General features: G+C 40.5%; 1 protein-coding gene across 1 annotated transcript in view; it reads right to left on the bottom strand.

The window, feature by feature from the left end:
- LOC129112447 (IQ motif and SEC7 domain-containing protein 3-like) overlaps window positions 1-24,289 on the bottom strand; it is an 86,268-nt gene extending 61,979 nt beyond the window's left edge. Inside the window, 3 exon segments of the mRNA XM_054624551.1 lie at window positions 5,021-5,101; window positions 22,503-23,194; window positions 23,197-24,289. Coding sequence (XP_054480526.1) covers window positions 5,021-5,101; window positions 22,503-23,194; window positions 23,197-23,490 — 1,067 coding nt within the window. The 5' untranslated portion in view covers window positions 23,491-24,289.
- Window positions 24,290-27,238: the final 2,949 nt, after the last annotated feature.

Below are 27,238 nucleotides of genomic sequence, written 5' to 3'. Positions count from 1 at the left end.
CTTACTTGAACTAATTACTCAAATTTGTTTTGCCAATACTGTGGAAGCAGGAAAACAGTAGTATTGTGTCCAACTTTTTGCAAAAAACTTGAACAACAGCTGAACAAAGCCAAATTTAATCTTTAAGCAAAACATTTATAATCCAAATAGTGCTGTACTGAGACAGAAAAGTATTTGATTATAGACATTGCTCTGTAAGACATTAGTCTATGTGTATGTGATGCTATTCCAGAAATGTGCTCATATATATAAGGTATCTATTATGGTTGTTTTCCAAGTTTTTTTGTTTTATTTACCCTTGACTACTTGCAGGAAAATACATTTCTAAATATATTGTTTGAATTCTGCCTGCCTGGCCATTTGCCTCATCCACGGATTAATGATTCCCCACAAAGGTCAGCACTTGTCAAAATGGCTTACTATTGGTCATTTAATTTGCCCCCACGGGTGAATCCGCCAATCACATCCTATCCACTGGGATTCATTGTAATCGATGCATAATTAAGCCATTTTACATGCTGGTATGACCAGGCCTTCAGTGAGGCACAGATTGGACTGAAAGTGCAGGTCTGAACCACCTGGACCATTGAATGTGGACAAAATAAGATTTGAAAAATACCACATTGACTAAGAGCAGACTTAAAACCTGTTATCTCAAAGTCAGCTTGTATTACACTTTTGGCGTCCAAAAGTCTTTTCTCTGTCTGCATCTCCTCTTTTGTGAATGGTTTAGATTTAATATCAGAAATGAATACATTACCTGGATTCACAAAATAATTGCTTTTCTGTATGGACATTCATATGGCAGTAATGTGACCTTTGTCTGGGGTATTTCTGCTGCATCAAGCTCAGAGCCAGATATTGCGCCTAACACCTTGTAAGTTTTAAGTGACACTCTAACCAACCCTAGCCAACGAGTTATTGCCTTTTTTACTGGACAAGATAGCTGAGGAAGCAGCTGACTCTTCACAAGCTCTACATCACGCTGTCCTTGTTTACACATACAGTTCACATCAGTTTATGTCGATGGAACAACACTGCCGTTATCACCATTTGCCGAAAAAGGGAAAAAAAAGGTTGTTTCTGAAGTGGGAGTTCACAGTCAACCTGTTCGCTGTAACACTTGAGGAATGATTTGGATGAGATCCCGTACACTTGAGTAAACTTCACACAGTGGCACCAAACTGTGAACATAAATTTGTGCTTCGAAAAGTGTTGTCAAGAGCGATGAAGATACCGTTTCTTGCTATGTTTTCCTCGTCTTGGTGTACACAGTTTGTCAATTGGAATTTCTGGCAGTATTCATGAATTAGTGTGTATGAATGAGCATTTGTATGCAAATCTTTTGGATGCAAATACTCAAATACAGCACCATTGTGCTCTTGTTCACCCTAAAAGACTGGAGAGGCTTTATGTTTTAAAAGCGGACTCTTGCAAACACACAAAAACACAAAGCAGCCATTATGAAGTTACGATTCTTCCTGAGGCTTGTCCAACCAGGCATCTGTCATTATTTATAGCTCTTCTGCTGGGCCATTCTCCATGCTAGAATATTCTAATAATGCTTTCCTTCCATTTAGTAGGTTTCTGGGGCCCTGTGTGTTGACCACAGCAGTTCTCAGTTTTGCTGCAGAGCATAAAGTTAAACTTAAGGTCCCTTATGGAACTGTAAAAGTAACAGCAAATCTCCTATGTGCAATTTTAGCACACTGCAGCAGAAGATGGCTCACACTACTAATTTAAAGGCTGTGGCCATCCCGCACAATCAGCCCCTTCCATGAGCGATTATGGATCCGACTTGGTGACCCTGAATACAAATCCCCTACAGTCCCTAAACCCTCTGGTGCCTCCTTAAAACTTGGCAAGAGTGACCAGACTTCCAGGGTTAGATTCCAACCTCCACAGGGTCCTCATTATATAAGACAGTGAAATCCTCAACTCACTTTTTAGTTCACAACTTTCTACTTCCTCCTCATTTAAATGATCCCACATACACCAAGTTATAATCAGCTTGTTTTTCAGCTTCCTAACTGATCAGATAACGCTCCCCAGGTGCAGACAGATACAAACCAAAAGCAAGTATGGCTTCAAATTAGTACAATAATTTCCTGTAGAAATGCACGCCGCTGCCCTTTTCTGAGCTGACCCCCCTGTGACTCAGAGGGTTGAATTACTCTCAGTAGGAAGAGTGGTGCAAATGAAATATCAATGATTGCACTTTGTCTGTCAGGTTCAGTAGGTGAAGCAAGGTTTCATTACATCCTGAAGTGGAGGCAGCGCACGGAGAGGCAATGAGTCTGCCTTTTTACACGTTAATCAGGCCTTGTTTAGTGGCGAGTGGATCCCCTCAATCATGCAAAAGAAGAGGAATTTACACGTGTTTATTTTTCTGAGAGGCTTTTGTATATTTTTTGCAGGGTTTGAGTAATTCTCAAACGATTGTAGCAGTTTGCGTCAAAAATCACACTGCTTCTTCCAGGAGTTGAATCTAAACACACACACACACACACACAACACACATTTAAGGATTAAGTGTTACTTACACTTTGTGGAAATATCATTATCATTATCATTATATCTCCAGAACCTGCATTAGAATCATCACATTTTAATATTTTAAATGTGCCAATTTGCCAAAATGTAAACAAATACAGGCTAACAAGATAATGATGCTCCAGTTGTAGGCCACCGTGAAACCACAGCGACATTCTTCTTCCTGTTTACATCCCCCAAAGCATTATGGAAACTGTAGTTCCATAATGTAGAGAAACTTAGAGCATGATCCCCCTGTCCATTCTTTCAAAAAAACAAATCCTGGGATTCAGAGGGTTTAAGTTTTAAGTCTATCATTATGGATTTCCCTGCTGGTCTAAGGGGTGTGCACAGTGTTGTGTGTTTTCCTGGAGTATGTCAATTATCTAACGTATGCTGTGTATACCGTAGTGACACACTGGCACACACGTACATTAACACACACACACAAACACACACACACACACACACACACACGGATAGACAGGGAGCTATGTTCTGATCACTGCCAAGCCAAAGCATGCAACATGATAAGAACTTTTTTTTTTCACATGAACACGGATGCATTACATGTGTCAACAAGAAGGTTCGCCAGTTTCTAGCATGGGAAAGACCCTACAGTACACACATCAATGCATTATGGTAGTTTTTTTACATTGCTTTGTTACACTTTTGTTACATGGTTATATTCATACATGACTCTTTCAAACCAAACGTGACCACAGTGGAGAGACAAGCCCGAATGAAGTGAACATGACTGGTGATGGATGCAATGAGGTGTGGGTGCTATGTGGAGTTATGATGCTGTGATGTGGTGATGCCACGTGAGTGAATGATCAACAAATTACTGACAACAATGCGGAAGTACAGAAATCAACAACAACAGAATACAGCTTTTTAAAAGAGATAAGACGCAACAAGAACAAAAAGGAAAGACAAAACCACAAGCTGCTTTCTGTCTCGGCCCCAGAGAGTCCTGCTTTGAAGTGGTTTGCTTCAGAGGTAGGTAAAAAGGGGGGGGGTTGTTTTGAGGAGTTACAGGGGTTGACAAGTCAGCTGAGAGCTTCTGTTGTGCACTTTGATAGCACCTTTAGCTAATGGTCCCGAAGCCCAAAGCATCCCAAAACACAACAGCACCAAACAGCTTCTATCGAGCAAAGTTCAAGTTGCTCAACTAACATCGATTCTTGTCCTTGTTTTTTTCTACCTTTTTCCCTGTAGCTTTGTTTTTATGGAAGTCACACCTGTTGGGTTTTAACCACTGCCTCTAGAATCTCACGTATTAGGAGGCATGAAGTGACACCTGTTGTGACAAGAGAAACTGGAAGAGACTTGGGTTTTGAGTCGCTCGTCTGAGGATTTTTCCACAAGGCTGATTTTAAAAAGCAGACTTCTGCCACTTATTTACTTCCAACACTTGGGGCACTATTATTTCACATCAATACGTGTTTACTTATTTTCTATTTTCTGCCAAGCTCATACAATGTAGCAAAACATTCCTGTGAAACTACCAGTCCACAAAAAAACAAACCATTTCAGGGCAGATGGCTTAATTGCTACTGATGCCAGATGAATGCCATCATTTTCAGTGAAACTCCAGAGTGCACTTTATTGAATAAAAGCAGGAGGCAAACTAAATTTTGTGCTTTCAATTATGCTTGAAAGTAGCAAGATAATACCTTGTCAAAGGCGATAATTGTTTCTTTTTGTACCTGCTTATCTAATTCTATATTTTCCAGACTGCCCATTCAACATTAAAATACAAATGATCGTGCCCCCTCAAAGCTATTGTACAAAGGCAGAGGTAGTACGGCACCTAATTATCAGTTGGTCTATTTATTATATTTCTCAGGACAGTGGATGCAAATTATAACATCAAACTACCATCCGAGATTTTGATTTGTCTGACTTTAAATACTTATTTTGCAGTAAAAGAGACTTCTGTAATTCATGTGCCACTGAACACTGTTGGATTTCCACTGGATTTATCACTGCCATGTGCCAATCTGACATCAAGAGATAACAGTATTATCGCCCTTGCTTTGCTTGCTAAAGTCAATGTATTATGTTTCCAATTACAATGAAGGACTTGAACACAATCCAGGAAATCTTGATGTGATTGATTTTGGATATTACTACTGCGTAGATTCATCTTGATAGTCTGACAAACACTAACAAGCACCAATACAACCTCGCAGCCTCAACGAGACCCAAAACCCAAGCTGATCTGACAGAGTCTCTCTCTTATTGGCTCATTGTGATCACGGAGTTAAAGAAAACTGAAGCATTTACAACCACTTCAACTTAGATAACACTGCTGGGGTAGTTGTGTTGCCTAAAGTAGCTCCTGCAGCACCGCTATTAACAGGATGCATGATAAGCTGCTGCAATTAAAACTTACCAAAAAAATTATTTGTTCAAAGTAAAGAAATAAAAAAAGGTTTAAATATAAAATTGTGCAGATGTTACAAGGATGCAGTCGTCTTACCTGGGGACACAGGCAGTAGAAGTCTCCCCCTCAGGGGCCTCTGGGGCCGGGCAGCAGAACTGGTGAAGCACTGTTTGGTTGCTGTGTGATGAAGAGTAGAAACAGAATGATAGAAACTGTCAAAAGCATGTCATCATGTTCTGGAAGTCTTTCAATTCCTGTTTCAAAAATCAGAATTTACACATTTAACAAATAAAACTGTTTTTTAAAGAGTTTAAAGAAATACCAGATGGCACAAAACACCATCCCCTCTCCAAATAGGACAATGTTGTTAATAGTGCTAATATTATTTTTGAGCTGTATAAAATGTTTACTAGTTGTAGTTGCTACTTTGGTAGGGGCTAATGGACATCCAAATTAATTAAAAAACATCTAAAAGGTGAGATCTTTCCTCTGATTTTCCTTCATATTTGAGTTTTTATTTCCAGATGATTCCATCCCTTGGAATCAACTACAGCAGAAATATGTTAAGTTGATATATTTTGTATATTTTCAGCAACCCCACTGGGTGAAACAACCTTCATTGTTTTTGCCTTTTTCATCTGCTCCAGTGATCCTGTCATTCTCCACCTGTCCACCAGTTATCCTCAGAGTATTTCCCATTCTAGCTCGTCACCTGGCCAGTCTCCTACACACCTGCTTCCCATTAGTCATCAGCCTCAGTATATACTCCAGTCAGCATTTGCTGGTGTGCCAGATTGTCCACTCTGCCTCATGGCTGTACTTTTTCTGAGTCCATGTCTACACAATGCTGCTGCAGTGTTTATTCATAGGGCCCAGGTTCAGTTAGGTTGCCAATCAGAAGACAATGGCTGACTGGTTTTAAACCCTTGACAGCTTTGTTGTCCCATTTACAGCAGTTCAGCCAACACTGGACCTTGGTACAGCCAGATGTATTTTAACAATCAGGCCAAAGTCGAACCAACAGTTATGATGTTGGCAATCATTCTCTATTCACAGCTGCCAGAACCTGGAGGAATAGAAGGCAACTTTATCTGGCAATTTTAGGGGCGTTGAATATGCTAATGATAAAATCATCGCCTCCTTATTAAAAGGTGATGTTCATCAGGCTGAAATGAGTGAATGTGTTTGTGCAGTTAAAAGAGTTTGGTGAATCCCACTGGGAGGAAAAAAAGAGTTTAGGATAAGAATGTTTAAAGGACAAGTGAATGTGAACACTTTGGGGGTTTTTTTTACAAGAAAACTCTATAGGTCACCTTTTAACTAGATGAAATTGACATTATTTGAAGAAAAAATGAATGCCAGACGCCGATGAAGCGAAAGGCCACATTTAATGGCGACTGTTCTGCTTTTGATGTATGATTGTTGCTGTTCAGTTGATCTGAAAATGATATAAAGAGATAAGTAGAGGCAGAGTGTTTCAGCACCATGGAGAGAGACACAGACTGAATGTGTCAGCACCACAGACGGATACATATAATAAAGTTTGCTCCTGTAAAGTTGAATCCCTTGAATCATGGAAATAACCCCCAAACAAAGTCATATTTGGTTCCAGTTTATATAAAGCATCAGGGCTGCCTATTATTTTCAGGATTCGTTAATTGTTTTTTGTCTAGGAAATGTATTCAGTTGACTATGATATATCACAATGAGAAGCAGCTAATGAAACCCGATGACTTAAATGATGAATCCATAGATATAGTTGACCGATTGATTCCACCCTTGCAGCAACAGTATGAAATACTTTACTTAAAAGTTGTATCCTACAACTTACTACCTCACATTTTGGCTACTTCAAATGAGATTCTGAAATGAAGCAAGGAAAGAGCGGGGATATCAAATTTTAATGTGCATGTGAGAAAGGCATGAGTGCATTCACTTTCATCCCTCCCATCAGTGTGTCCTTTCTCTCAACCTGCACGCTTACTCACATTCTTCACATTCTTCAGTTTACAGCCTCATCCATCTCATCTTTCAGTATCATCCCTTCCCCCCCACCCTCTCTCCTTCTGTCCCTTTTACACTGATTTTCCATCACTCTCTATGACTCCCTACCCCCCCCTATTCTGGGTCCTACAGGCCCGGTGTGTTGTGCAAGAGGGCTGTTTGCTCAATTACTCTTGCTGTCAGAAGATGTAGCCAGTGAAAAGAGCAGCCGCTTTCCATATGCCGTGTCCTCATCCCTGGACACGGGACACGGGACATGGAGAAGAATGGAGAGGAGAGACTTGTGACATAAAGATGAGAAAGCAAGGCCCACATTTCCAGCAGCAACCAGCCCTCCGTCACTTATGGGCCCTCTGTTGCCTTTTGATCCTCCCCCTGAAGGATATCGCCCGGCCTTCATCTCTTTCTGCTTCCCCTCCTGTCTGTCCCCTGGGAGAGGACAGGGGAAAACAAGGAGACCTCTATGTCTTCTTACATACCAGCAGCATGACTGCTGGTTCACTTAAAGAACACTTAAATATGCTCTTTGTGCTGCAAAGTGAAATCACTCGATACACAAGGTCATTTGAAAATCTGAAGTCTGAATTTTTCAGCTAGTCAGATTCTTAAAGTTTATCCTAAAGGTCTCTTTTTGTCCCGCTTTGTAAAGATTGAGAAAGAACAAGCTGGATAGGGAGGTTGGGGGTTATTTGACAGCAACAATAGCAGACAGTACGGGGAGGGTATGACAGCAAATTAATTCCCATTGTTAATGGCTCCTCTAATTGTGTTTGCCTTAACGACCATGACACCGCTGTGGCCGTTTTTAATAGGTCGAGAACACAGGCGCTCTCTGAGGGGACACAGATTAGAGCGAGCGTTGGAAACAGCAGAGCCACTTGCTCTCGCAGATATAAGTGTATATTCTTCAGGACGAGGTATAAAAACATCTAGGTTAATGGACTAATCAATTGTGTTGCACTTGTATTTGTTGTCATTTTATTAAACTGCTGAAAATGTTCAGCTGACATACACAAACCTAATAAAGTCTGAATCACTTTTACAGTGTTGGCACCCTGGCATGAGTAAGAGGGAGAATAGTTTTAACATTTTGGGAAATACGCTTATGCACATTGGTTAAGAAGATTGATACCACTTCCATGTGTATACGCTAAACATGGAGCAAGCCAGCAGATTAGCTTAGCATTAAATCTTGGGAAAGGGTGTAACAGCTTAAAGAAAATGCACCCACCAGCACCTATAAAGCTCACTTATTTGTTTATCTGTAAAAAAACTAAAATTGAAAAATTGTGTTCATATGTTATTGTATGGGAGGTTATGTCTGGAAAAAAGTTTTGGCCAACAAAGTGACTTCCTAGAGTTTATATTTACTGACGAATGTCCAAAATCCCACATCTTGCTATTTAGTACGCTAAAACAATAAGTGACATTTTTTTATTTTGACCGAAACCCAAAGTACGCACATTGCATACTATTTCTGTTGAGATATTACAGTATGCAAACACTGGACACTACACCGGCAACAATGCAAAGTGGTTGTGACGACAACGTTCATAACGGATTAAGTCTAACTCTTAGCTAGTGCACCAACAAGCGTATGTTCCAATAGTATAAGTAATATGATTTATATTAGAACCGTACTTTTAGTAGTTGTTACTTTGTAAACATTTATCTTTAAATGCAAGTAAAAAATGATAAGAAATTCATTTTTTTAACAAAAGAGATGTCTAGTAATAGATAAATACAACTAATGTTTAATTAAGAAAAATGGGCAGAACTTATTCTTCTTTTATAACAAGATTGCCAATGTGCTGTGCCTGCCACTAGTCATCATCTTCAAGCTACGGTTTCAAATGTGTGCATCCCACTTGAACAGGCCTCTGATTTTTTTGTGCTGACCAATAAAGACGGCATAATCTCAGACACTCCGAACCTGCTGAGTCGTCCTTTTCTTGGCAACACTGTTTAAAAGAAGCAGAGCTCATTTGAATTTAATCAATAGGTATTATTGGCGAGGAGGAGAAGCGCGCAGTGGCGTTCGATGCCTTTGATGATGAGACGGTGCACAGACATAAGTGACGTATCCACTCTTGCCAAACTGCATCAATAGGATAAAGTGTGGCCACATCTGAATCATTGATTTCATCATATTTGAGGAAAAACACCTCCCAGGGAAGTATTATGGGATGGAACTCTTTTCATCTTTTAAAGATTCATCTTAACCATCCATTTCTTTCTGCTTTGATCTCTCGCTTATCAAAAATTGTCTCTCCATTATTTTCGGCCAGGTCTCTGCTCACTTCTACCATCACCTCTATCTTTCCACGAAAAAACAGCCTTCAAGTGTTTTATAGTAATTTTAGTTCATGAGGGGGCATCTCTGCACTACAGAGATGCATTTTTTACTTTTTTTTTTACTTATTTAATATTCTTTTCTGTTTTATTACTTATTTACTTATTTAGAATACTTGTTTTGATCTGTTTTTTTGTTTTTGTTACTATATCTCTTGTTATGCTGCTGTAATCCTGTAAATTTCCCAGCTGCGGGACTAATAAAGGATTATCTTATTTTATTTTATCTTATTTTATCTTATCTTATCTTATCTGATCTGATCTTATCTTAAAAGTCAACTATCAGGTCATGTATCATGAATCTGTTCATGTGCAAGTCGTACTGATATAAAACGACTCGGAGCTATCATTTCCTTATTAATCTCTGTATCATTGTGAAGATAATTCGCCTATTCCCATGTTCGGGATTATGCAAACATTTCTTCTGCATCAACATAAAATCGTCTCTTGAAAATTTGCAAACCCTTGCCTCCAGTCTCAAACACACCACCTCCCTCGAAGTTTTTGATCAATGCGGGTGCTGAAGATTAAATTGTACTTGCATGACCTGCTTTCTGATCTTCCACACCATTGACTCAGCTCCCCTCATGGCCTAAACTCGCTAATACCACCTATAAAAAATCTATAAGCTTTTATAAGCTCTTCCACACACACTGGGTCTGTTTGAGGGCGAGTGTAATCTGCGCACCATGGTTTCATTGTATTTTGTTTTAACATCTCGTGTCTAATGTGTTTGTCGATGCGCTCCTCCTTGCGTTGAATTCAGCTTTACTGTGTCAATAGCTTTCCGGCTGATTCAACTCAGCTCAAGGCAGAAAAAGATCTGTGCACACTGAAGTGTTACAATTTGAAGCATGGGACGGTGAGTGTGTGTGTGTGGGGGGAGGGGGGGGATAATTGACGGATTAGTTTTCACAGACCATTTCCTTGGCAGTCAGGAAAAAGAATAGCTGTGAACATGTTCACTCATTGAAATAACATAAATGCAGTCTTAGAGTCTGCCCCTGAAGGCCACACATGGTAAATACAGACCCAGTTGATCCTCGAGGAGGCAAACACATTAACAAAAGTGGTTCAGCTGAGGCGTTTAAGGTTGCATGGCTGCTTGCTTTAAAAGGTACTTTGTTTGTTTGTTGCCTTTATTTCATTTCCATGTTTGTTTTTATGTGGCTGTAAGTGCCAGTTTATCACTATGTTTTACCGGCTAAAAGTGTGTCAGGTTTTCTGAGAGAAATATATATTCAACACACACACGGTTCATGTTTGTGTGCGCATTTCTACGTGGTGTTAAAATGATGTAATAAACATGATTGTGTGGAGTATTATAAGCCGAAATATATCCTTGAACTAAATCAGACGTCTTTTGTATGAGCACTGCACCAATCTTTCACACACACACACACACACACACAAACACACAGATACACTCCTAATAATTCGGTCTTGAAAGCCTACTATATCAATTGCTTTACACACACGCACAGTGAATTAAAAAAAGCTTCCTTGAAAGGTTTACGTCAGCACGGACTCTTGGGCCGTCCCAAGCGGCTTAGTTCGCCCTATGCAAGCCAAACTGAGAGAGCTGGAGATGGACTAGAGAGCGGGAACGGCTCTCCCAGGAGGAATCTAACAAAAGAGGAAGAAAAAAAGAATTTCGTCCTTGTATTCGATCCCTTAAAAAACTCCTGACGGTGCCAGAGTCGGGAAAGCTGCAACATCTGAGCTTTATTCACACTATCTATGTCTCATTGTGGCCTACTTGACTCCACTGCAGCACTTCACAGTAAATATGAAACCGTTTCACTGTCAAGCTCTGCATTTATGCTGCATCATGTCAGTCTGAACAAGATGAGCCTTCATCTCTTGAGATTATGGAATGTAACACACTGATACGACAGAACCATCTGACAAGTCGTCATTGGAAACTGTTTGGATATGGATAGGCACGCTCAAAGAAATACCTGGCAGGTGATTGGATGAATCATCTGTCAATCAAACTCTTGCTGATCAGTGAGCCTTTAGTGCCGTTCTTTGCTCTTCTTTGAATGAATGCATACTCTCCAGATCTGATATAACTGATGCTATTGCAGCATCTACGCTAACCTCTGTAGGAACCACCATCAGTGTTTTAGTCGAGCAGTCGCCTCTCTGTGTCATCACTCACACTCCTGTAGCTCCTCAAAGGACGCCGATCGGTCCGTGCTCTGGCTTGCTTGGACACAAACAAGTTGACTTGTAGCCTGACAAAATGGATTTTCGTGTAATCCCGCGATTCTCGTGTGATGACATTGCGTGAATCCACCTGCCGTGCAAGGCAACATGTATACAAACTAGTTATGCAAATAATTTGTTAACCCTCAAGCGTGAGTATTATCTCTGATTGATAAGTCAAAAGATGTAAAACCGCCGTGCATGAATGTGACTCTGTATACTTTCGTATGACAGCGACCTCCTGATTGTACAAGACGCCTCTTTTTCGTCCTGCCTGTTTGCAGTCCAATAATATTAATAATAATACAGATTATAATCAGTTATTTAGCTCATTGTGACACCAGAAAAAAACATAAATAGACATCATATATATCAGATGCATTAAAGTTCTGCTTAAACTTCATTTACCATAATTTGATTTCCCCACGTGGGTCCTGACGAAGCAGGATGACTATTGCCAAAACTGTCATTCTGAATGACTTGACCTCTTTATTATATTGTAAAAAGTGAGTATGAATAGAAACCAGAACTAAAATGCAACAAATTCATCGGACACATTTAAAGAGTATTTAAAGTAAATATCAGTGTGTTTTAAATTTGGGGTTATTTCATCAGCTATATGAGTTCTGTAGTAAATTTAAATGATGCACTATCTAAAATGTAAATGATAAATGTCAGGTTTTGATGTCACCCCATAAAAAATCAAAGAAGAAGAAAAGTTATTTCTTAGCTTTCAACATTTCACACTCTTCTTCAACTCAACTCCCAACTGTTGTTCCCCCTTCAATATAACTTGAAAGAGAATCCTTTGACGGAGGAGGCAAAACAAGCATAGAGGGAAGGAACTGAGCCCGCGGGGGAGAGCAGGAGTGAACCACTTCCTGGCGCTCACTTGTCGGAAAGAGCTCCATCAGCTGAAGGGGTTCAAGACTGACACTGAGTTGGATTTATTGCTAGAAATAAAAAAAAATGCTGTCCTTTAACCAATTTTTTGATAGATTGACAGATATCTGGCTTCTCTAAGTTTGTGCACAGTTGCCAGACATTACAGCGAAACAGCAAGGGAAGGCAAGTTTTTATTTTGTCACAAAAAATAGAAATACTTGCAACCATTATTAGCTACTCCCACTAAATGTATTCAGTGGGCTTATTTTCCATGTAGCAAACTTAATAAAAGCCAACTTTAGCTCGTTTTGCTAATTATCATCTGAGTTGCAGAAATCAGTTTTTGCCAACATTAGCCTCAAAAGATTGTAGCCATGTTCTTCGGCTGAAGAGGTTCAAGACTGGAACTGAGCTAGATGTATTTCTACTTCACTGGTCCAAATGAAGTAGTTGTTGTTTAACCAAATGTAATGTATCATTGGGATACTGAGACCAGCTGTCTGGGTCCTCTTACTGCTGATGAAAACCCAACATTTCCTTATTTGGCTACTTCAAAATAAAAGCTTTTAAATAACAAAATAACAGTGAACTTTTATTGTGTATAATCTATAGGGAAATGTGTTTATTAAAGAATTGGAGGAGCTTTGTTAGCAGTTATTCTTCAATCAAACAAATCAACTAATACTGCACGAAGGAAGAGTAAGCAGCAAATATAATGGGTGACTTTTATTGTTAAGAATTTATAGGAAATTTTATGTTTATCCACCCTTTTAAAACCGCTCCTTTCACCATGAAATAAAAATATCCAATCAAGCAGGTCACATTGAAGTGTCAAATAAACAGCTAAGTTCCGGTCTGGCGAATCCGATATCCAATGGTCGCATTGAAAAGATGAAAAGTGTTACCCAATATATTTATTATTAATTTATATGCAACAATGCTTGTTGGATAACTCAGTTTAACAAAGCTAGCAACTAAATAATAGCCAGATTTCTAGCTAATGCCACCATGTGAGTAAGCAGAATCCACCATGACAACACAAAAGGATAAATTTCAACCAATAGCAGAAAAAAAAAGAAAGCGTGAAAATAGCTGTCACTATGTTTTCCCTTAAAAGCAGCAGTTTTTCCGACTGTTTTCTCTCCAGCTGGTGCCTCCACTATTGAGCAGCTTTATCAGCTCATATCGAGCCTCAACGCTACCCTGTGTGGCTGCAGGGCCATCTGCTGAAGACTTGGCTGTGGGTCAAATTTCACAGCTATTTCCCATGCTTCACGCTGATGCTTGACAGCTTTCAAACTGACACGGTTGTCTTATATCAGCCAGGGCTTGGGTTGATGAGGAAAATCCCATCAACTAGATCAACAACACTAGCCATACATTTTGTGCTGGAGTAAACTTTAGTCTCTGAATGACACTCCTGGTAAAAGAACGAGGAAGGAAAGGCATGTAGGCAGACGATGGGGGTGGCGTGACGAAAAAGAAAAGAAAGCACATTTTTCACCACATCATCCACTTAGAATAACCTCTTTACTCCAGTACCCACATGTATGACTCATTCAGACTTCAAGTCCTGCATCTCACATTTGATTATTATAGCATGTGCTCTAAGTTAAAACCTCCGGTGACATCACTGGTGGAGTCATCAGCTCCTCCCCCTGGCACTGCGTACCTGATGATGTAATCCTGGCATCAAGGGGTCGACAGATGGGGGGTTGATGATGTAACCAGAGTGGAGGGAAAAGGCAAGAAGCTTTAATGCTCATCTGAATGTGAAGACAACCTACTATGTGGCCAACTCAAATGCTTATTAAATGTCACGGTGAACACACCGACGGGGTGCATACAATCACGCTCATTCCGGTTAGTCATTTCTACCTGTGGCCTCCAGGAAAAATATTAAAATCTTCATTCATCCAAGCATTTAATGCAAGGTAACAAACCCCTCTTTATAATATTATGCAGAAAATTACTGCAGTAAAGCACAAACAAGCAAGTACATACATTTATGAAGTGACGCAAGGAAAAGTAATTGGATGAAGCAATGTGTGTCCGTAGGTGTGAAGAAATGCAAATGAATGATCAAGTATTCAGGGAAATTAGAAGCTAAGTGGATGTATCCTGTTTCTTTTCTCTTGCACATTACAATAAATCACGGTTGAGCCTTGGTTGAGGCTTTGTGTGATGTGCTGAGAGGACCAGGAAAGCCGATTGGACATGCTATGCCTGTTCCGATCAGCTCTGCACTGCCTCGAAGCCTTAGGTGGATGGCTTTGAACATTACTCTGGGTTGTAAAGTTAACCATACCTGACATTTCCCTGGGCAAGTGTGTGCCTGTGCATGTCTCTGCGTGTTTCAGTATGCAATGCAACAGCAGACGTGGCGATTATGTCGGAAAGAGAGCAATGGCCCACAAACGAACCCCAAAATAAAGTATATATATATGAGAGTATATATTAAAATGATACAAACTGTATATTACATACCTAACATTGATTATTAAAAAAACTATGTATGTAGTCTGTAAACTATACATATTGTGTTTTACCAGCAGTTTGCCATTCAAATTGGCCAACAATACAGCTGTTATCAATGCCACTTTTGAATGTCATAATTATATCTGAATATTATTGAGTATATTTTAAGTGTCATATCCTGCTAAATAAACCACAAATACAGGAGTGTAGTCTAATTGAAGAAAATACAGGAACATTTTGTAAGAAAAATCACAACTAGATATTTTCCTCAAAGTCTTCAGCCCCAACACGGGCCCGTTATTCAACCGCTCACCTAATACTCATTGGACACATACAGATGCACACTGGTGCACATGGTGCAAAACAATCAGGATTGTCTGTTGAGGGATTTTCAGAGCTAAGCTCTCAGAGGGGGAATCTCTGCGACAGATGGGTGGACATTTTTCCATAACTGCACACTGTTTCAAAGATCTCTTTTCCCTGAACTGCTGCACAGGTCATTAGCTTACTGACCAGTGTGTATCGTCACACAACATTATTTGCCCATAAGGAATCCCACCATCTTTGAAGTGCAAATACTGGAGAAACACATTTTAAACTGTGCATAATGACATCTGTATGTGTTAGTGTATGGTCAACACATCTGTTTCATCACAACACCACATACTTTAGCAGCTGCTAACTGCCAGCTAAAAGCACATTTTGTGTTGAAGGATTAAGGAGGTTGTAATGCATTGCGGAGCCATTAAAAGAGTGTGAAATGAGGGGTGTATTATCAAATGTTACATGTATCACATTAGCACATCTTTTTCTTACTTAAACAGTGCAAAACAGTGTGCAGTTATTAAACTGTGTTGTTGGTTAGCAGTGCTTAAAGTGTCTGGCTCCTTTAAATGTAATTCAACTGTATTTTCCCCAAGGCTTCCCTTGAGATTTGTTTTATGTAACAAATTGAAAAATGTCATCTTCAAACATCATAAAATGTATTTTAGTTAATATTTTGGGGCATCACTATCAGAGTAATAATGAAAAATGTAATGATGTGCAGAGTTTAAAAAAGGTTTCGTTATGAGCACATCTTTGATTATTTAATCAAATTGTCTGCTTACATTATGCAATCAAATTGAGTGACGACAGAACACTGATATAAGTTCCATTTGCAACCACAATTCAGAAAAAATTATGTAGATTACATTCCAATGGATCACACTGTCTGCTGATTGCTCATTACGCCTACTGTTCATTTGCATGAGGAAGACATGAAATGCATCAATGAGAGTTGTGAATCATTTACTTCCAACCATGAAGGAGACAAGTCACTATGCAGCTAGTGTAACATGACTAACGGCAAAAGCATATTTCTATGCAGACCTGTTATGTGGGTGTGCAATATTTACATATAAAAGATGGTGTCATCTGTGGCATCTGGAAGTGTCAAGGACGAGGATGACACGTCTGTCTTTCACTGAGTCGGCGTGGTGCCCAAGAGACAGAGGACTGCCAGTTGGGAGCCATGTTTAAATAAAAATCACGGTCGAGCCAAACTTTGTCATTTCGATTCATTGGGAATTATAGAGGCAGAGGACGCTGGAAATAAACTGTTTGCATTTTTGCCAAGCTTTGAGGAAAGTGGGACAACATGTGGACTCTTCAGCCCTGTGGGGCTTCCCAGTATGTTTTTTTCTTAGCCCTATTTTTTAATCTGTCTAATTATTTTAGCCTGTCTGTCAATCTGTTTTTTTCTACTCTATGTCCTTTTTTTATGGTCTCCATAATCATCTTCTTTAGTTTTGAACAAAATGTCTGGCAACCTGAAATGTGCAGCAAGGCAAACAAAAAAATCAATCAATCAAAAGATTTAGACTCGGCACAGTGTAATCTAAATTAGCAATGGTGACATGCTCACTAAAAAGGGAATCAAACCAACGCTTCAGACCGACAGAAGTGTCCAGTGAGCCAAAACAAGTTATATCCTTGATTACCATACAGCCACTACATGAATGAAAAAGACAGAAACTCATCCCATATATCCCCTTACAACAGCTGTTCTCTTGTCCTTTTAACACCCAAACACAACACACAATTTTAACGCACACGAACACACACACGGCTGAATTACAGACAACTGGGACTGTCTTTCGCCTTGCTCAACTTGTGCATGAAAACAGCTAATATTCTACCAGGGAGTCAGGAATCACCCGGCAGCTACATCCTCTGAGAAATGAAGCAATTTAAAAGCACTATGCACCAAATGTGATATTCATGATTTGGATTCCAGCAGCAGCCGAGCAAAGCCACCCTGTCATAACCGAGCAGACGTGATTCCCATTTAGACTGAGGGGAGGGGAGGTGAAGTAAAGAGCAGAGATTTTTGCAGGAGAGGAGGATCCAACTCAAGAGTATCGGTGGCAGGACGGGAAATACAGAGAGAGAATATGTCCATCTGAACTCATTACATCCATCATCCACATATCTATTTGGCTCTCCATCCCTCTCACCGTCCCTGAGAGACAAACAGGCAGCGAGGCAGTGGTTCTACTTTTCTTCTAGGCTCCAGAGACAGGATATTGTTATTCTTAAAAGGTCAGTTCGCCCGAATCATCATAAAACAATATATATTTTCTGACTGTTTTGGTTTTCAACTCCGCAGCTTTACTATGCTGGTTCACTCTCATGGCTCTCATTAACCTCGTTTCCAGCAGCCGGCAGCTGTTTTCAGCTAAAAGCTTCTTATAAATCTTCTGTAAACCACCTGCCCAGCAACAACGGGCAGACAAACAGAGTCAGCTAGTGAACAGAGCCGAGTATTTAGCAGCTAAAAAACAGATATGTCCTTCAGGAGTTGCTGGAGACCAAAACAGAGCTAAATGGAAAGATAGAATATCGGATTTACTCTAATCTGGTGGTCACAAACACGACTCCAAATGAATGCTATAGTTGCTGATTTAGTTGCTTTGTGACTGAATGTTACACAAAATATCTGCTAACAAATTCACCATAACCAGTTTATAAGGTGGTAATATCTCTGTGTTATGTTATACAGCTTGCACAACTGCCACAGGTGGCCAATAAGCTTCTGTACTGTGAGTATGAATCTGAGTGAAACAGAATATTTGAGTGATGTATAATTACAAAAGGGATTTAAATCATATTCTTCGCATTTGATTTGACTACCAAAAAGTGGGCGGGCTTAGAATGTTGTGCGATACAGAGCTACACAGGACTGTGGCTCCACACTCACCCTTAGTTGTTGTTTAATGTTGCAGATTGATTGATGGATGGATGTCATGATATTATTGGTTGAAAGTGGTTGGCACTAGCTTACATAAGCACACGTCTTATTTTGTTTAACAGGAAGAAACGATCATTTTGATATAAAAATATAAGGAAATTGCTTTATTTTGTTGTTTTTCTTGCATATAAATAGATGCCACAATATTGGGGTTGTGATCTAAAAGTGTTAAAAAGGCATTGTTTATATTTAAACGTTTTTTAACACGGGTTAGTGTGGCTGTAAGGTTTAACATTGTGTTACACATTGTTCCAGCAAAGTAAGTAAAACGACCCATGATAGATTCAAATAAAAGATAGCTTGGCTTTAAGATAAAGCCATAAGACCTGGAGATCAATGCTAGAGTGGAGCCTCTGCTGGAAAATCTGCAGGCTCATTGATCTGAGAGCATCAGTACAAGGATACTGCAGCATCCAGCGGGCACTCAGCAGGGTTACTCTGTAATGTATGTGCATGTGTGCTGAATTACCCATCTCTATATGTTCTATCTGTACATCCCAGCGGATCAGCTGGCATGCATTCGGCGCTCCAGCTGGTACGAACTCAGTAGGAGAGAAGAAAAAAACGAGGGCATGGAGGGGCGTAGTGGGAGTCACGGCCAGTGTGGAAAAACATGCGGGCTGCCAGGTGGCGTGCGGCACGTTTGGGTTTGTGTGCATTAGTGAGTGTTTTGTGTGTAAGAGCAAGAGCTTAAAATATCTGTGAGAGTGTGGGAGGTAGAGAAGCAGCAGAGAAGCACCTGCAGCTATATGAGAACCCTGGGATTTCCACCTTAGGCTACGGGATTGCTGCCTATCAGACACACACGTGATTCTATGCACATAAACACAACACCTCCTCGCCACTCTTCCTGACTCCAACCATTCACACTCTCGTATTTTAACACACACACACCATGGCAACCCCCCAGAGCGTAGACAGAGGACCAGAGTAAGGGGGACTGAACACTCCAGCCATCTCCAGGAGATGGGTTAAGTGGTGGAGAGCCTTATGGGAAGAGGATGAGACTGAATACTGATCCAGACTGCAGAGTTGGCTTCTGTAGTATAAGATCCTGATTACAGGAAAGGAGAACAGGTAGGTGGGGATTAGATGGTGGAGAAGAAAACATAAAAAAACAGCGTGATTTTAGATGAAGTGGAGATGAGGACGGTAAAAAGAGGTGGATAATGAGGTGGACAATCGTATCATTTGTAGGCTGGGAACAGGGAGGGAGGAAACACCCAACAATGGAGGCTGAGAGAGTGGGAAGTACAGTAAACAGAGAGAAGCGTAGACAGGATTGCTGAAGGCTTCTCTCTCAGATCACACAAGCCCCTTAAGAATCCTCCTCAGACTGAGTAACACAATTGCAACACTTGAAACTCTTCGTCTGCGAAGTTTGAGCTCACACACTAACCGAAGTCTGCCAGGATGGAATCAACTTTTCAATCACATTCCCTGTTTAAAGCTGAAGGCAGCCCTGCATCTGTATTCTTCAAAGTATGCCGCTGGAAGAGATGGGAATGCATGGCGTGAGTAAGCGAACATTAAATTTTTCATTTAAAGCTTTGCAAATTGATTTTATGCCTTCTTTTAAATCAAGCAAAAACACAGATGAGCTAATGAACAGTTGGAAATCCAGTACATCCTAGTGTTCTGGGATTCTTTGTTTACTTACTGGCTTCCTTCCTTCCTTACTTCACATATTAACAAAATAAACTGTCCATGTTATTAGTCCAAGCCCCTAAATACATGAATTGCATGAATTATGGGCGTGACATTGAGTTATTCCAGCTCCTGGAATTATTAATTATTATTAATTATTATTAAAGGAGGTGGAACAGAAACTTGTCTATCTCAAAGCAGACCGACACAGCCTCAAAATCCCACTTCACCACATCACTTAGCTAACGCTAGGCTAACTTTATCCCTCTTAAAGAAAAAGTATGACATTTTTTGTAATATACTTATTGCTTTCTTGCTGAGAGTTAGACAAGAAGGTCAATACCACTCTTATATTTGCACACCAAATTTGAAACTACTGCCAAAAGCAATGTTACGTTAGCGTAACACAAAGACTAAAAACTGTGGGGGGGGGGGGGCTGTGTCCACAGGTAACTAAATATTTATTTGTTTAAATCGTTCGGGGAAAAAAGTGTTAAAATCGAATTGCTGTTTTACAAGGGGGTTATGTCCCAAACTAACTCCGGGCAAGAAAGCTTAGAAATGTATTTCTAAAAATGCTTCACTTTTCCTTTTAGATGTAAAAAGGCGGTACTCCCACATTTCCCCGAAAATCTCAAAGAAAAAGGAAGACACTCGTAGCATGCCGCTTACTCTCTCAGGCGCCAGCTCAGTAAAAGGAGTAACCAAAGGGGAGAATAAACAAAATAATATACAAACAACCCTTATTAGTAAGTGTGTGACATGTCACTGTCATCCTCCCACTAATAGAAATGCATTACTCCCCCTGCGGCACTGACAGCACAGCGATACACCATCTTGTCCGACCAGAATCAATGCTCTAAATGGAAATTAAAATGCTGCTTCACGTCTGCTGCTTTTTCATGTGTCACTGCTTTTACATTAAGGAAATAAGATAGGGTACAGTATGCTCTCTCTCTCTCTCTTGTCTTCATATCTCTCTCATTGTTCATCATTCTGCGGACCTGTCAAGGGGCGAAATTAACCCACTTATTGAATCCCCTCCTGACATTTATCTTGTACAACTCATATCTTGTGTGTGGTGTGTTTGTCCGTGTCTGGGTGAATCCATGAGAAAGCACTTGTTTTTTCTCAACTTCTAGTATCCTTGCTATAATGCGTGCTATTCCTGACCCACGCTCTTTAGGAATTATGTCTTAATGGACCGATAAATCAATCTGGATTAACAAAAACAATGCAAGTGCAGCCGAGTGGAACCGACGGGGCTCAGCGCGTGCGTTGTGTGTGTCCCTGTGAGCATGTGAGAGAGTGTGTGCCTATGTGTGTTTGTGTGTGTGTGTGTGCATCTCTGGCAGAGGTAATTCATGTGACCTTGATAGTGGCGAACAAAGAACATTCAACATCACGGACCGCTGTGAGGCAGATACAGTGCATATAAAAAGCAGAAGATTTCATGTAAGATGATTTAAAGGTGACAGCTAATGACACACTGTCTTTTTTTTTATTCCCCCCAGCTATGTTCCTCCTCGTGTGACAACCTCCAGTTTGTGTCTTAATGAGGAACAAGCTGTAGTCCCCAGGAGCAAACCTCGATCGGAGGTGTTTCTTTTTTAATGTGACGATTTGAAAGTGCTGACATTTGTCTCATAGTCAAAGATTTGCCATTAGGAGTCAGCGCTTTTTCTTGTTTTAAAAATGTATGTTTACAATGTCACCATGCTCTCACGGCACCCCTGAAATCGCTACCTCAGCCGAAATAAAAACAGATGCATTAAAAAAATATGCTCATTTCACAGTTGAAGTGTGGAAACACAAGGAGACAAAGTGGCCTCACTGGATCGGGCAACAAATCTAAAGGAACAAGTAAAGATGACAAAATTATTGAGTGCATGATTTAACCAAACTTCTGTTCCGTTCAACAAAAAACACTTTAACTCCAGTGTTTAGTCCCATCCATTGGTGACAGTCTACCTTGGTGCAGAATTAAACATCCACCACTATTAAAATGCCGGCCAGGGTACTCAAAATCAATATCCATTAAGCATTCAATTGATTAAACAGGGCAGCAACCGAGTGAATGATGTGAAAATGCAGGCGGAGCTTGAATTAAATGTCAGAAAATTAAGCCTCAGCTTGTCAGGGAATGTGAAGTTAATCAGAGGCAAATCCAGCACAGGCCTCCTACAGTGTCTGTGATATGACTTTACAGTATCCTCTAGTTGGACACTTCATAAAATATTTACTGTCTTGCTTCCCTGGAAAATGTTTCAAGAGGTGACACTCTTACGTGGGCGCTAACATGCTGTGGCATTATATCTGATGGCCCCTGAGGGTATCACAGTGTTTTCTGGCCAAACACTTTTGATGTATTTAGACAAAAGGATTTGCACTGATAAAATACCCATAGGGTCACTGAATGTAATATTGAGTCTTTAATTTGTTTAATGAGACAAAAGATAAAGAAAAAACTGTCAATTGTTTGAAATACTGTGTAGTTTAGCATCTGAATAGAAGGTCGTGTTGCAAACCACACTGAGATAATATCAAGCAAACTGAAGATGATTTACATAATATAGGAATATCTTTGTTTATGTTACCGGGAAAATCTTATTCAAAGATTCATCACAATACGCAGTAAATCTCTCCTTAAGATGGAGACTGTTTCATTTATTTATTCCAGTGCATGCAGCATTAAAAAAAGCTACTTACTCCGCTTTCCTTGCGAGTCCCACTGAGCGGCAGAGAGAGGTGGGAGTCTGCGGAACCAGGGACTTGCAGCAGGGGCTCCTCTTCTCCTCCTCGGCGGAGTCCGGGCTGGCTTGGCTCGCTTTGGGTGACTGCGGCGAGGTGGGGACGAGCTGGAGCTGCTGCGGGTGGTGGGAGGACGGCGCAGGAGGGGTCGGATGCTGCTGAGGCTGGGCCGATAGACCGGGGATCTGCTGCTGATGCTGCTGCGGTGGAGGAGGAGGAGGAGGAGGCTGCTGCTGATGCTGATGCTGATGATGCTGATGCTGATGCTGCGCCTGCTGGCCGAGATGAGCCGCAGCTTTGTTGCTCCCCGGGTGCTGATGGAGGTTGGCCGGCGCCTGTGGACTGGCGCTGCGGTGAGTCGGAGGGTGGTGGTGGTGGTGGTGAAGCTGAGCAGGCTGCTGGACGTAGTGATGGGGGTCCCGCAGATGTCGGTTCTCTCCGATCAGGTCCTCCACCTTCCTCTCGAGTTCGTCGATGCGTTGGCGCTGCGTCTGGATCAGGCTTTGCTGGTTCTGGACGATAGTGGTGAGCTCCTTCAGGTAAAGCACGGCTTTCATTGGATTATCCAGCAGGCTCTCCATTACTGACTGCAAACGTGGCCGTGTGCCCGACTGTGGTGACTTCTTCTTCTTCAGCTGGTTTCTGGCGCTGCAAAAACGTCGATGGGGCCTCTGGACAGTGCGTAACGGGGATGCTCTGGCCGTCTGACGCCTTTACGCACTGCTGGGGTTGGGTAGTCTCTCTCTCTCTCTCTCTCTCTCTCTCTCTCTCTCTCGCTCTCTTTTCCCTCCCCCTCTGGATACCAGAAATGGTGCTGATGCAAGGAGGGGATCAGCATCACCGGAGTGTGGAGGCGGGGCCGTAGTGGATCGGTGATGTCAACACGCAGGGGAAACAGTGAAGCTGTCATGCACGTTTTCACACGTACATCCACAGTGTTTTGCATCTCATTTTCCCAATTGTGTGGTTTAGCTCTTTCCAATGCAAGCTAAATTCTACTTTATTCCAAATCAAATGAATGATTTAAACGGTTACACCACCTAAATGAAGAATTCCAATATGTTATTTTATGGCCAATGAAAGTCCAATCCATATTTGGGAGCCATAAACCAGAGATAACCTTGTTATGTCATTAAGTGAAAGTCTAGAGCTGCTCCATGTACAATGAATGGGAGACTGAATTTTTGGACCAACGTAATTTTGTTTTCTTTTGTAGCTATGTTAGTGTGACAACCTTCAGTTTGTGTCTTAATGAGGAACAAGCTGTAGTCCCCAGGAGCAAACCTCGATCGGAGGTGTTTCTTTTTTAATGTGACGATTTGAAAGTGCTGACATTTGTCTCATAGTCAAAGATTTGCCATTAGGAGTCAGCGCTTTTTCTTGTTTTAAAAATGTATGTTTGCAACCCTGAAATCGCTACCTCAGCCGAAATAAAAACAGATGCATTAACAAATAAATGCTCATTTCACAGTTGAAGTGTGGAAACACAAGGAGACATTAAGTGAAAGTCTAGAGCTGCTCCATGTACAATGAATGGGAGACTGAATTTTTGGACCAACGTAATTTAATTTTCTTTTTTACATCCAAATTAACTTAATTCTATTTGAATGTTATAGTTTATGGAATTAGGGAAGAGTTGTTCAAAGTTATTAATATTTTTTGGACTGTCTTAGACCATAGGAATGACATGTGTGAATTTTAAAAATATGGGTTAATTTGCCCTGGCTTTTATTCCCTTTCAAATAATAAAAAAAATTGAGCTAATCTGAGCTAAACTACACCACAAGCCCTGGTCACATGCTGTTTAAAAAAATTGACCACTGCAAATCCAGAAAACACAACCACATACAGAGTGTATGTGGTTGTGTTTTCTGGATTTGCAGTGGTTTTTTTGCTCTGTTTGAAAAATGTTTTCTTCATTTGCTTGTCTTTTCTCAGGCTGCAGTGTGCAATATTTTATCACACCAGAAGCAAGGAGATATAGTCTTATTTAATGTGGTCTTTTACAAACTCTGGTAAAATTAGCATCTGGTGTTGTGAATTAAACAAGCTTTAAGCTCAGGACATCCCTTTTGTCTATATGAATGTGTGATGTAATTGGTATCGCCTGTTGTGCTATTTTTGTCACCAAGCAGTCTTTGTGTGTTGCATGGAAGCATTTTTTGCGATGTTGCCCTGCAGGGATAGATAGGAAAGAATGGCATGGTTAAGAATGTAATAGCTTCCTCTGAGTGAAGCTCACTTAGCAACACAGTATGAAAATGATTTGACTTGGATACTTTTTTTTTTTTTTTTTTTTTTACGGTTTCTGTTTTGCTTATTCACAAAATCCCTTTACGTTTTAGGAAAAACTTCACTTTGCTCCTGCTCTGTTGAGATAGCAGTATGATTTTTTGCAAATTGGATAAGGCAAAGGAGGCAGCCTTTCAGTCTGCGCCTCGGTATCTCTGACTTCACCAAAAGGGAAATAAAAAACAAGCCAACCAGACAGATAGCATGCAAGAGCAGAGCAAGGAGAGGAAATGGGTTTTAGGTTAGATGATCCCTCCTGATACAGACTGAAGTGATATCTCACTGAGAGGGTGCTCGGCTCCTCTGGTTGCTGTAGTGTGATGCTTTCAGAGATTTGCACTTTCATTCCGTTCTTGCTTTGCAAATGTGCAGAAATCTTTACTCCTCGCTGGTCTATTGTCAAGTACATAGTTTTATATATAACATGCTTTTGCGTTGGTGGGTGACAGAATGATTTACACTGACAAGATGATCTAAAATAAACATTTACGTCACTTTTTTGCTAAAATCTTAATAGTTTTCGCATGATCGATCTTTTTGAAATCTAGAGGTTTGCCCATATTCAGCATGAGTAGCTTACTATTAATGTGTGTCAGGGTCTAATGAAGCAAAGGACAATCTGCCATATTCATCCAGAACAGGAGTGGCATCAACAATATGCTGTGATAAATGCTTTCTATATTGTTGAAAGTTTCATAAAACTTAAAAAAAAAACAAAAAAAAACAGAGGAAGTATTAATATCGTATGACCTCCAGACAGTGAAGTATGAGGACCACAGCGGTGAGCCATTGCAGTTGCAGCCGGGTCCCTGCTTCCATATGGCTGCTTTATAACCTAAGTGAAGTGAAAAATGGCTTGTGCACCAGACCAGCGACGTTTGGCTGGAAGGAGACAAAAAGGAGTTTTGCAGTGAGATTGTAAAAATGGAAATGGTGCCAGCAGAGACTGTGGCGTTAGGTGACATCTGCAATGTCCAGCTTTACTTATTATGGACCATCTGCTGGAAACGGTGCAACCCACCTTTAACACCAATTACCTCACAGAGAGGTCTGCGGCCTGAGGGTCACACATCCTTGATATGAAACGACAAGGACGGAGCTTAAAAGTGTGAGGCTATACTTGGGTCCAGCATTGACTTGAGCTAAATGCTAATGTCAGCCTGCACCCCAATAACAATGCTAAGATGCTGGTTTTATGCAAAGATAATGTCCACCATATTCACCATCTTAGTTTAGCATGTTAGCACGCTACAGTTTGCTAGTAAGCACTAAAACAAAGTTGAGGCTGATGGGAATGTTATCAGTTTTGCAGGTATATCAAAGCATCGGACAATGAGGAAAAGTCAGCGGATCGCCAAAATGATATACAGATAATTTACTAAAACCCAAAATATCAACCTCCTCGTGACACAGCAAAGTCAGAAAATCACCAAGGTTATTACAATGTATCCTGCAGGCACCATTAATGTCTGTAGAAATTGTCATCCCAATCCATCCAATATTTGTTAAGATATGTTAGTCTGGACCAAAGTGGTCGATCGACAAACAGAATATTGTCATCTCTAGAACTCGAAAAAATCGGACAAACCTCTGGTCAAATATTTTCATTTTATCATATTTAAAAGCTGTACAACCTTAGATGAGATCACTGATAATCCTATTCCTCACTCCTGAAAAATATTTTTGATAGTTTGAAAGTTGGCTGGCGTTAAAGTTTTGCCCCGTCTTCAGATCCTCCTCCGGAACTTTTCTTATCAAAACTGTGTTATATCCATATAGGCTTTCTCCCCAGAGTCCTGTTTTGTCTCGGGTTTGTTGCTAAGTTGAAAGTAGACCAGCTGTATTCCTTCTCATTATTTAGCGGTGCTTGATGCAGAATCTAACACACACACACACACACACACACACACACACACACACACACACACACACACACACACACACACACACACACACACACACACACACACACACACACACACACACACACACACACACACACACACACACAGACTGAGTACACTGTTGTGAATCCAAACAAAAGAGTGTAACAAGCAAGGAATAGCCATAGCACTCAGCACCTGCATTCATATTCAAAAAGTGAAGACTGTCATTCCTTCTATCCCTCCAGCATTTAAAGTGAATTCTCGCTTTTTCCCTATCTTTCCGATTTTGCAATAAAAGAAAACTACTCCATTTTTAAGCTTCTTTTTGGGGCAGCGCTTCTTATTAATATTGATAAATGGCTTGTTGCATGCACCCGACTTGACTCAGAATACCAGAGATTTTATGCCCTAAAATGACTCAGTGGATATTGATGTTTTATGTGTCATCGCTTTCCCTTTTCGGCATGAAAAGTTCCAGAAAAAAATACAAATGAAAAAGGAAAGATTCATCAAAAT

The sequence above is a fragment of the Anoplopoma fimbria genome, chromosome 23 (assembly GCF_027596085.1).
Source record: "Anoplopoma fimbria isolate UVic2021 breed Golden Eagle Sablefish chromosome 23, Afim_UVic_2022, whole genome shotgun sequence".
In the NCBI taxonomy this organism is placed as follows: Eukaryota; Metazoa; Chordata; class Actinopteri; order Perciformes; family Anoplopomatidae; genus Anoplopoma; species Anoplopoma fimbria.
This window is presented reverse-complemented; position numbering and strand designations above follow the sequence as displayed.